The sequence below is a fragment of the Corvus brachyrhynchos genome, unplaced genomic scaffold (genome assembly GCF_000691975.1).
Source record: "Corvus brachyrhynchos isolate BGI_N302 unplaced genomic scaffold, ASM69197v1 scaffold72, whole genome shotgun sequence".
Taxonomy (NCBI): Eukaryota; Metazoa; Chordata; class Aves; order Passeriformes; family Corvidae; genus Corvus; species Corvus brachyrhynchos.
The window spans coordinates 2,188,398-2,200,619 of record NW_008236763.1 but is presented as its reverse complement, the minus strand read 5'-3'; the positions used below and the strand labels follow the sequence as shown (position 1 = coordinate 2,200,619).

General features: G+C 53.8%; 1 protein-coding gene across 1 annotated transcript in view; it reads right to left on the bottom strand.

Annotated features, from left to right (window-relative positions):
- NFASC (neurofascin) overlaps positions 1–5,477 on the bottom strand; it is a 71,240-nt gene extending 65,763 nt beyond the window's left edge. Inside the window, exon 1 of the mRNA XM_017727161.1 lies at positions 5,027–5,477. Coding sequence (XP_017582650.1) covers positions 5,027–5,327 — 301 coding nt within the window. The 5' untranslated portion in view covers positions 5,328–5,477. The remainder of the gene's footprint in view (positions 1–5,026) is intronic.
- Between the last annotated feature and the right edge of the window lie 6,745 nt (positions 5,478–12,222).

Here is a 12,222-nt window from a genome sequence, read left to right as displayed (position 1 = left end):
CCGAAGCCAGATTTCAGGAATGTGACAGCACAGAGGTGACAGCAGGGACGGGAGCTTCTCCGGGGCCCCGCACTCCATCGGCGCCCGGCTGGGCTCACAGAGGGGCCTTTATCCCGCACGGAGCAGGATCGGGAGCGATCCCAACCCTCACAAACGGGGCTGTGTCCTTAAACCCGGAGTGGCTGGCGGTGCCACCATCCTGGATAGCCGAGGGAAGGGAATGAAGGGGCTTCGGGAAGAGGGGAGAAATATGGAAAAGATGGAGCAGAAGTCATCCAACAGCATGGAAAGTAGGGGAAATGAGGTTGGAAAGGAATTCCCTCCGGGGCAGGAAGAAATCCAGACCTCCCTGACAAGAATTGTAAGGGAATCCAACCCCTGGATGGATCCTGCTGGGTTTAAAATCCAAGGGGATGTTTTGGGAAGGACAAACGAAATCCAAGGGAAGAGCCTGTGGGATTGGGAAGAGCCTGTGGGACACGAGAGGGGCTGGCCCCAAGTGCCGGCGAGGAGGAGCAGGGATGTCGGCACGGGAAGCTCCTCGGGAACCACAGAAAACTTCCAGGAGTGGGAAGTCAGAGCTGATCTTCACCCAGAGGAAAAGGGAATGGTGGATTCTTTCCCTGCCTCCAGGCTTGGGGAATATCCAATAAAAACTGCTGGGAATATCCAATAAAAAATACTGGGAATATCCAATAAAGGCTGCTCCTACAGGGATGGGCAGAGGAGCCTTGTCCAGAGGAAAAATCCCCAAAGCCGCATGAAGAGGAAGCAGATTTTGTTCCCTGCTCCCGAAAACCCTGGAGGCAGCTGGATCCCCAAACAATTCCAGCTGGAATTACCTCAGGAGGTCACCACCATGGGGAGCGGGATCAGCCCTAAGCTCAGCTCAGCTGAGCCGCGTTTTACCCAAGTGGGGTTTAAAATCCCATCCCAAATTGTGGAGACCACCCAGCATCCAAGCTCCAGCTTAAAAACCTCTCTGGAGATGGAAAAGGGGCAATTCCCACATTCCCTGCATCCTGCTGTTCCAATGTATCCCAGTTTTCCCTGTTTATCCTGGATTCGAGGGGGAATAGGAAGGTGGGAACTCAGGGAATAACGCGGAGTTCCCAAATCCCCAGGAGGGCCTTCAGCACCCTGGAGAGCGGCCGGATCCAAGAGGATCCTTTTCCCACGCACGGACATTCCCGTGCTGGGCATTCCCAGGTTTTCCAGAGAATTTGTGGCTGCCGCACATCCCTGGAAGTGTCCCAGGCCAGCTTGGAGCAACCTGGGATAGCGGAAGGTGTCCCTGCCCGTGGAATGGGATGAGTTTGAATTTTCCAACCCAAATTATTCCATGATCCTGCAGTTCTTTTAACTTGGGGATCCTTGGGATAACCAGGAAAAGGGAACAATTCAGAGGGAAAAAGGGAATTTCGGTGCATTTTCCATGGATCCAAGGAGAACCTTCCCACTCTCCCAGCTCCTGTTGGAACTGCCAGCCCGGCCTATCCGCGCCAGGAGATTTCAGGAGGAATTCGGGATGCAGGCTGACAGAGCCGCGGGATCAGATTCCGCCTGGCCCTGGGAAAATGAGCAAAGTTCCGCTGCCAAGGAGGCGGAAAGCGGCGGAAAACCTGCCAGGAATTCCAATGAACCTCCGGCTTCACCTTGCGCCAACCCCAGGGGTTGTGCTCCCGTTTTCCCACTCCCTGGGAGGATCCAGGTTTGCTTCCAAAGGTGGGAAAGGCACATCCAAGAATCCAGGACAGGGATTTATCTGCTCTTCCCGAGCCTGGATTGTGCAAAGCTCCCTCTTCCCTTTGGATGCTCCTCTGGAAAACTGGGAATGCACCAACCCCCTGCTTAGGTTCAGAGGCAGACGAATGCAGGAAAGAATTCCCAGATTCTCCTTTTGAGGGAATATCTCCATGATTCCCTCCTCCCTGTGTCCTTGGGATGCTCCCTCCCAGCAGCATCCCTGAGGATAACAGGGCTGGATCCCAAAAGAATGGGATGAGACCCAAAGGAACCTGAGGAGGAGCATCCTCAGAAATTCCTGCCCACCCCAACTCATCCCTGCTTGTTCCGTGGATAATCCTGCTCCTCCGATCTCATTAAGTGGGAATGGTGATCCCGATAAGCCGAGGGATAAATCCTCCTCTTTTTTAATCCGTAATAACCCAGCCCGGTTTCTTTCAGCTCGGGATTAAAGGAAAAAGGAAAAGGGAGGATGGAGGGAAGGATTATGGAACATTTAAACTTCCAGCAAGTTCATTCTGAGCCGGAATCCCTGGAATTCCACAATAATTATCCTGGATAGCCTGGAAAGGATGGAAGAGCCTTCGGGAAGAGGGAGGGAAAATGGAAAAGATGGAGCAGAAGTCATCCAACAGCATGGAAAAATGAGGAAAATGAGGTAGGAAAGGAATTCCCTCCGGGGCAGGAAGAAATCCAGACCTCCCTGACAAGAATTGTAAGGGAATCCAACCCCTGGATGGATCCTGCCGGGTGTTAGGAATATTTTGGGAAGGGCAAACGAAAGCTGAGGAATAAAAGGAAGTGCCGGAGTTTTTTTCCTTGGGATTTTTTAGGAGTCTCCTCGCAGGTTTTGCTGTTCAAATTAAATCGGATTTTCTCTGTGTTACTCAGTGAGTTTAAATCTTCCCAACTCCACTGCTTTTATTCCACCTAAAAAAGTGTGGGAAACAGGGAATTCCACAGCTCCCAGAAACCAAAGAAATGAAGGAATTCGGCCTGAGCTTCCAGGTTTTTCTGCCTGTAAGTGAAGTTCTGATGAGATCTGGGAGGTTGGTGCTGCCCTGACGAATAAATTACAACTCCATGGAAAATCCACTCCCACATGGAAAACAAATCCGGAAATTCCTGCCGAGCACTCCCAGATAAAATCAGAGCCTCAGGAGCGTCCTGGGAATGTGGCTGCTCCATTTTCCCAGATTTCTCAAACAAATCTCGAACTTTTCCTTTGGGGACTCCTCCTTCGCTGATGGATGGAGCCAAAAAATTCCGAAGCTCCAGATGGAACCAACAAATTCCAAAGCTTCGAGTTCCCCTTCCAAGCTCTGCCTGTCCAGATGAGCTCCACTGGTGTTTATCCAGGGAATAATTTCTTGGAACACCCCAGAACTTCCACATTCCTGATAATTGCCGTGTTTCTGGATAAAACTGGTGTTTATCCAGGGAATATTTCCTTGGAGCATCCCAGAACTTCCCCATTTTTCCTCAGTGGGGCTGAGCAGGTGACAGGGACACAGGGAGGATCCGATCCTGGCCACGGCCATGATCCCTTTGGATAATTCCTTGGCCCAAGGTCACCCCGCCGGAGCTGGAGCATTGGGATTAAGAATGGCTCCAGTGGGAAGTGAAACTTCTTTAAATCCATTTATTCCCCCTTTTCCCAAGAAAGGAAGCACCAACAAAGATCCCTTTTCCTCCTGCCCGTGTCCGTCCCCTCCTTCCTGATTGTGGGAATCTCCAAGACTTTCCTGGGATGGCATTCCCAGCTTCCTGTTCCCATTCCCAGGCGGATCCTGGCTCACTGTTCACAGCTGATCCCAACCCCTTCCCTGCTCATCCCTGAGGGTGCAACCCCTCTACACCCAGGAGTATCCCGTGAGTATCCTACTCAGAGTATCCCAACCACCTCCTAGGAGCAAAGATAGGGAAAAATTCCTCATTTTTTCCCCGTTATTATTCAATATTTTTGCCCATTTTTGACCACCTTTTATGGTGCAGATTTTCCAGCAGATTTTGGGGGATTTTATCCCTGAAAACCCCGGAAAAAAACGAGAGGAAAACAAATCCTTATCAATCAATTTGGAAAACTCGGGATATTCCCCATTTAATCATCAGCTGGGAGAAGGGATGATTGGATTGGGCCGGGTTTAAATCAAATCCCTCAGGATGAAGATGGGGATGAGGATGGGGATGAGGATGAGGAGGGAGCTTTGTTAAGCCCAGAATTAACACAAAGCCAGGCCTAGGTCCCAACTCCTGTAAACAAAGTCGCTTCTCCAACCGAACAACTTCTCCCTGTCAGCCGAGCGGTTTTCCATGCATTATTTATGTTGGATTCACGTTACAACCACACACACACACACAAAAAAATGGGAAAAGTGGCAAAGGCCCAGCCCGGAGCTGGGAAATGACAAATTTAAAAATAGAAATCGACCAGAAAATGCTAAATTTGAGGAATTCTCTTTTTCAGGAGAGAAAGCAAAGTTTTCTTGGAACAAAATTTCTTGGAACAAAGCAGCCCCTCGGTGTCTGCCAAAGATGGGGGAGGTTTTCCAGGAGCACGGGCGGAAAGAAAGGAGTCAGCATCCCTGGAAAAGTCACAGGATTCCTGCTTTTGTCCTCGGCAGCTGCCAGGAGCACCCCGGAAACACCACAGCGCCACAGGATCCATCTTAAAGCAGCCGGGCCTCTGCTGGGCATGCCAGAATTCCAGCTTTTCCCGCAATTCCCGCATCCCCCCGGCCCTCGGCACTGCCCCTCTGCCGGGATCCAGCCGAGAACACGCCGGGATGACTTTCAGGAGTGCTCCAGAGCCATCCCAAGGACCTGACCTTGAGGAAAGAACCCACAGGCAGCATTCCAAAGGGAAAAGCAGAAACCAACCGAGCAATACGCACCGGCCATTCCCAGTTTTAGCAGGGATAGGATTTTCTGGCCGAAACCTCCGTTTTTCCCACCCAAAACCCCTCTTGGTGCCATTCCCAGAGGCCTCCCCGGGATGGAACGCGCGGCTTCCCTGCTCCCTGTCCTCCAAGGAGCACCTGGGGACATGGAAAAGGGAGGACCCCGCTCCATCCCAACAATCCCTCTCTCCCAGGCCCCAGCGCTCCCACCTCCGCCACGGCCTCCTCATCCCATTCCCGAGCTTTTCCCGGCGATGGGAGCAGCGGGAGCTCCCGTGGAGCCGGGACTCCCAATGATTCAGCACTTTCCCCCCTTTCCCGGAGGGAATCGATCCGCGGGAGCGCTGCAGGAGGATGCGGATCCCGCACCCGGCACTCACCGCTCGCCGCCGGGGCCCGGCGCTTCCCGGCGCCGCATCCCAACCCAGGTGCGTTTTCCCGGTGGATTTTTCCGGCCCAGGATGTTCTTCCGGAGGGACAATCCACCCCCCGAAGGCGACAGGGAAGGAGCGAGGAGCTGGGGGAGCAATCGCTGCTCCCCGCGAGCTTTCGGGCCCCCAAAGTTGCGCTGTCACCCCAAGGTCCCCGCCCGGGCTGCGCTCCCCGTGCCCCCGCACCGCCACCGCGGGATTTTGTCACACGCAGGGACACGAAGCCGTGACGTAACAGCCAAAATCCCATCACATGCCCCAGCTCCCCCCTCCCGGGGTCCGGCCAGCAAAACCCGGCCGATTTTGGGGGTCACCGAGCAGCTTTGGGAGCCCAAACCCGCGCTGAGGATGCGCGGCCCCCACCCCGTGCTCAGCCCCGAGCATCCCCCGGGAGTTTCTCGCATCCCGGTGCTTCCCGATCCCGCTCCTTACCCTCACCCAGCAGCAGCAGCAGCAGCAGCAGGAGGAGGAGGAGGAGGAGGAGGAGGAAGAGGCAGGGAAGGGAGGGAGGGAGGGAGGAAGGCACGGGCTGGAGGGGAGGGGGATGAGCAGGGGAAGGAGCTCATTAGCGGCGCCCTTAATGAGCAGCCGCAGACGCGCAGCACGGGGCTGAGCCCTCCCAGTCCTACAGGCGCAATCCAGGGACAGAACCGGGAATTTTGGGGAAGGGGAGGATGAGTTTGGGACACCCCGAGGATGAGGAGGGTCCCCCGGGGGGCTCTGTGTCCCCCCAAGGGCGAGGAGCTGACCCCTCCCAAAGCCCCGCGCACAATCCAAGGACAGAACCGGGAATTTTGGGGAAGGGGAGGACGAGTTTGGGACACCCCGAGGGTGCGGAGGACCCCCGGGGGGCCAAACCATCCTCAAGGATCAGCAACGAAGGACAAAAAAAAAAACCCTGGAGTTAAATTCGGGGACATTTTTCCATTTTTTTCGAAGGGTGAGGAGCATCCCGCGGTGCTGCTGGAGGGGAGCGCGAGTGGCACAGCTCGGCTCGGGGTGCGCCATCAGCTGCTGGCACTGCTGGCACTGCTGGCACTGCTGGCTCTGTCCCCCTGAGTGACCAGCACCGGTGACCACCCGAGCCCGGCCATCTCCGCGGCCGCTCGGGGATCAGAGCTCGCGGTTTAATTAAAGCTCCCCCACTCCCAGGGGGATTTGTGGCCTCCCCTTCCCATGATTTTTATTCAATTCCCGATTTTCTGCTGAGGCTGCAGAGCTGGAATTGATGGATGTGGGTGTCGGGCAGCGCCGGGGTGAGCCTGGGTTTCGTCTCGCTGGTGAATTGGATATAAAAATATGAAATATTTGATTTTATAGGTAGAAAAATATGTAAATGAAATAGATCGAACGATGCCAGAGCAAATCCTGGAATGATTCATGGAATCAGGGAGTAGTTTGGGCTGGAAAGGAGCTTGAACTCGTCCCATCCCATGGGCAGGGATGCAATCCACGATCCCAGGCTGCTCCAACCGGGCCTGGGACACTTCCAGGGATGAGACAGCCACGGTTTCTCTGGGAATTCCGTCCCAGCCCCTCCCCACCCTCACAGGGAAGGATTCTTCCCAGTATCCAACTGGAATTCCCCCTTTTTCACTCTGAACCCGTTCCCCCTTTTCCTGTCACTCCAGGCCCTTTTCCAAAGTCCTTTTCCATCTTTCCTCTTGGTTCCTTCAGCTCCTGGAAGGTCACATTGGATCATCCCAAAGCTCCCTTATCCAGGCTGAACAATCCCAATTTCCCAGCCTTTCCTCACTCCAGAGCTGCTCCATCCCTCGGATCGTCCTGGAGCCTCCTCTGGATTTGCTCCAGCGGCTCCAGGTCCTTCCTGAGCTGGGAATTCCAGGGCTGGAGCAGCTCCGCAGGAGGGTCTCACCTGAGGGGGCAGAATCCCCCCCTCCCCTGCTCCATTCATCCCCTGGTTTAGCCCAAAAAATCCATTCCCAGGTGTTGCCATCCCATGGAAACGAGGAAAGAATTCCCGGGTCAGAAATTCCACGTGGATCCCCGGCTTTGCTGGATCGCCAGAGGGAAAAAACTTCCTGGGGGGGATGTGGGGAAGGAGCTGGAAATCCCGGTTTCCCTATGGAATAACAGATACCGGGAGCAGCTGCTGGGAAAGGAGGGAGATAAATCGACCAGGAATATTCTGGGATAGAGCAGAATTCCAGCCCTCCATCCCCAGCTGCTGGGAGCTGGGGAAAAAAAGGGGGAAAGCCATGGGGAAAACCGGGAATAAACCAAACCATCCTCAAGGATCAGCAACAAAGGACGAACAAAAATCCCGGAGTTCAATTCGGGGACGTTTTTCCATGGATGTCACCAAAGTCAGGGATCTTCTCCCTGACGCTGCAGCTTTGGGAACATCAGATTTCACCGGGCTTTGCCTTTTCCGCCCGGATCCTGCTGGATTTGGGGCAGGAGAAGGGAATTTCCGGAGTTGCCTCTCCAGCGGTGCTGACTGCTCCTCCAAGATGCTGATCCCGGAGAATTCCAGAGGGATCCAAGGGCACGCTGCACTTCTGGAGCTGCTCAGCGCCTTGAAAAATTCCCTTTCCCCCTTTTTTCCCCCTTTTTCCTGCAAGGTTTTCCCCTTCTTTTCCATTGATGGCCACGAACAGTGGGAAGAAACTGAAATATCCCTTTTTTTGGGAAGTTTCCATGGAAAATCCCATCTGGAAGAGGCCCCTGCCCTCCTGCCCCTCACAAAATCTGATTTACACCACTCAGGGCTCATCTCTTCGAGCCAAAATATCCTTATTTTTCCATGGAGATGCCTCTGGAAGAGGTTCTGGAAGAGGTGGAGAGCAGGAAGAAAAGCTTGGAATCTGCTCATGGAGGAAAGAAAACCGGGATGTGTCTCCTGGTCCTGCGGGAGCAACCAAATCTGGTGTAAAAATGATGCAAATTCCCAAAAGAAAAAGTTGGAAACTCCAGAAAAATCACATAAATGGGGTGGAAAACTCATCCTGAAATTCCAGGATGCATTTGGGACAGGGGAGCGCTGGAATCAGCTGGAATTTGGGCATTTCCCAGCAGGGAAATCCCTTCCCAGATCCACCCTGGGTCTTCGTCCTCACTCCAGACCCCATGGAAGGTCCCTTCCCTTGGCTTCTCCCCAGAGATCCCCAGCAATCCAATTATCCCGGTTAATCACGGGATGGAAAACCGGGAAAACGAGTTCCTCCGATCCATTTGGAAAAATATTGATCCTCCTGAAAGCCTTTGCAATGATGGATTTGGGGGAGGCTTTAGGGACGGTGATGGATGTGCATCCCAGGAACTCGGTTTTTATGGAGCAGCCGCTTCTCCTGGCCCAGGACATGGATCATCCCACCTGGGAAATCCCGGGACACGGAGCTTTTCCCATCTGTATCCACGGACAGAGGGGTTTGGCCTCGTTGGTTCTTTATTCCCCATTAATCCAGGAATTAAAACCTGGGTTGGGATTTAAATAAACTCCTCCAGGGTTTGTTATTCCAATACCGGCGGGAAAAGCAGCACGAATTCCAAAGTGGATTCCTTGGGAGCCGATTGTTGGAATTAAAGGAGACGGGATCGCTCCTTTCAGGAGCATCCAACCCCAGAGCTGTTGGAATTCGCAATCCCAGAGCTCCGCCAGCACAAAAAGATGGAAAATCCCACCTGACATTCCCAAAGATCCCAAAAAGCTGCGGTTTGGGGCTGTCCGCGGTCGGGGAGTGCCACCTGCTGTTCCCGCCTGTCCCCGCTCCAGGGATTTACCCTTCCCAAATCCCGGAGCTGCGGCACCGGGAATTCCCAGCCGGGAATGGGAGACCGGGATGGGAAAATCGGCACCTGGGAAAATCGGTGACAAAGTGGGAATCCCAAAAGCGTTCCCGTCATCCCGCTGGGACAGCGGCAGGAATTTCCTCATGGAAAAGGCGGCCAGGCTTTGGAATCCCCCCATTCCTGGAGGTGTCCAGGGAATTCCTGAGCTCTCAGTGCTCAGGGTGGGGATCGGGCAGGGTTTGATGATCCTGGAGGGATTTTCCAGCCTCAGGGATCCTGGAATTCTGCACAGCTGGAGGCCACAGCTCCTGGATTCCATCCCTGGCAGCGTGGAATATCCAAAGGATGCGGCCAAAATTCCCAGGAACCAGAGGTTGAGATGGGGCCGAACTGAGCAGGATTTGGGGAAAGGAAAATCATGGCAGGGAAAAGGAAAATAATTCCAGCAGGGAAGGTCAGGGAATGCAGGAAAGGAGGGAGAAGTTGGAAAGGAGGGAAAAGCGGGAAAGGAGGGGAAAGCGGGAAAGCCGAGCTTGATTGTTAATTAAAAATCTCCCTCTAATTAAGGATATTCCACCCTCCAGCACAGGGATGCTCCAGAGCTCTGTGCTGATCCCACGGAGCATTCCAGGCAAAACTCCCCCTTGGATTTGTTTGCTGGGATGTGTCCGGAGCGTTTTGGGAGGGATCTGTGCCCCTCCAGGAGCGGAGCAGGATTTGACGGAGGAATTGTCAGTCCAGGATCTCTTGGATCCTGCAGGAATCAGGCTCTTCCCGGGAAAACAGCCTGGAAAATCCTGCTTGGGAAGCCTGAATCCAGCCCGGAGCGAATCCCAGGATTCTCCTCCACCACTAGATCGCAGCACATCCCCAATTTCTGCAGGAAAAAGGAGCCGCTGGAACATCTTGGAATCACTGGAGCAAAAATCCAGGTGGGAAATGGTGCGGAAGGAAGGACACGGCCGAGAACATTCCTGCCCTTAGGATGAATCCAACCCGCGGGAATTTCCTGGTCTGGGAGAAAGGGCCACGGACAGTGTCCGGCGTGTCCAGGCCTTCCCATTCCATGGGGAAAGCGGCTGGAATGGGATCACCGGGCTCTGCTGGTTTCCCACAGCCCTTGGGTGAGCTTGGCCGTGGATCCCAGAGAGAAAATCCTGGAAAAATCCTGGAAGGAAAAGAGGGAAGTGATGAAATGGGAAAGACAATTGTCCCCAAATCCAGCAGCGGCTGAGCCCAAACCCCACAGGGACACGTTCACACCCCCGAATTCCTGCGCTTGTCCCATTCCCATCCCCGAATTCCTGCCCTTTCCCCATTCCCATCCCTGAATTCCTGCGCTTGTCCCATTCCCATCCCCGAATTCCTGCCCTTTCCCCATTCCCATCCCCGAATTCCTGCCCTTGTCTCCTTCCCATCCCCGAATTCCTGCCCTTTTCCTGTTCCCATCCCCGAATTCCTGCCCTTTCCCCATTCCCATCCCCGAATTCCTGCCCTTTCCCCATTCCCATCCCTGAATTCCTTCCCTTTTCCTGTTCCCATCCCTGAATTCCTGCCCTTGTCCCGTTCACATCCCCAAATCCCTTCCCTGTCACATCCCTGAATCCCTTCCCTTTTCCCCCTTCTCCAGCTCCCGAGGATCCCTTAACGGATGAATAACCAGAGAAAAAAACACCTGGAATTCCCTCCTTTTTTTCCCAGTCCTTTTTTCCCACTCCCTGCCTTTCCCAGCTCCCAAATTCCAAGCACACAAGGTTTTCCAGAGGCCAGACTTCCCTGGCTGCTTATTATTCCCGGCAGGAATATCCCGAGACAGCAAATTGCTTTGTTGATCCTGCGGAGGGAATCGATCCTTGCAGAGCTCAGCGCCTCCGGAATGTTCATCCCTGCCCGGGAGCAGGAAGGATGATCCCAGTGGGATTTGGGATTTGGGGAAGGGGGGGTGTGGGATGGCCCAGGCTTTTCCCGAGCTTTGCTGAGGAGCGGGATTGAAGGCTGGGATTGATTGATTGATTCCCCCCCTCCCCTTTCCAGCAGAGCCCCTGGAATTTAAAATAATTCCAGCGCTGCCTTTGCCTCCGGAGAAGGACGGGAATAAATCCCGGGAGTTGGCCATAAATCAAAAATTAATCTCCCCGAAGCGCCCGGCCTGTCCCGATCCCTCAAACAACAAACCAGCGGGAATTTATCACGGGAATTCATCCCGGTGGCTGCCAGGAGGGGGATGGATGAGGGTGGAAAAGCTGGGAGTTAAAAAACAGGGAAAAAACCCACGGAAAACACTCGGGATGTGGCTCTGGGGGGGTTAAATGTCACCCTCCGTTGTCACATCCATGGGATTGTCCCCTCCCTGCATCCCAGGAATGCTGTCCCAGCATTCCCACTGCTCCATGGAGCTCCAGGGAATAAATATCCATGGTTTTTTAGGGATTCAGCCCTCACAGGGATCAGAGCAGAGAGGAGGGGAATTCCAAGGTCCTTTCAATGGAAAAGGGACACAAGGAGAGGAATTCCAAGGTCCTTTCCATGCCCAAGGTCATTTTTTTGTCCCAAATATTCCCATCCTGTTGGCACATCCCAGTTTAACCTCATTTTTAATGGAACATTTCGCTTTTCCTTCTCTGTTTCTGCCCAGGCTCAGGGGTTTGTCCAAAAATTGGGAATTTCCGAACTCCAAGGACACCCAGGAGAGCTCAGTTCACATCCCACAGGTGGGAAAAAGTCCTGGGAAAAGGAGCTGCTCTGGGTTTTCCAGGAAAATCAGGAAATAAACAGCACGGGAAGGATTAGGAAAAGAAATCCCAGGATTTTTGAGGCTGGAAAAGCCTTCCAAGGTCACCGAGTCCAATCCTTGTCACTCAGAGCCCCGAGTGCCACATCCAGGAATTCCCTGGACACCTTCAGGGATGGGGATTGCAGGCAGGATGGGATTCCAGGAGTTTTTGTTCCTGGAATTCTGAGGCACGAGGATGAGCCCAGGGGTCATTCCTGCCCTTCCAGAGGGGCCGAAATCCGGGATTTTCCAGGGAGGAGGAGAAAATCTGCCCAGATTTTTGTTGGGGTGGGAACAGCCCCGCAGCCAGCGGAGCTCCCAGGAATCCTTGGATGCTTTGATGTGGGAATCACGCGGGAAGGGGCGAGGGGGGAACAAAGAGTTCCATGAATCCTCCAAGGAATATTTTTCCAGGATGGGAAGCAGAAGAGAGCCCCAGGAGCAGCTCCGGAGCTGCAGCCTCCTCATTCCCGCATCCCAAATCCCTACGGATCCATCCCAAACTCCGGCGATTTTCAAGCTGATTCCTCTGAATCCCAAAATAGCTTTTCCCCCACCATTCCCAGCCTTTTTCGCTGCTTTTCCTGCAAAAAATTCCTTTTGATCTTTTTTTTTTTTT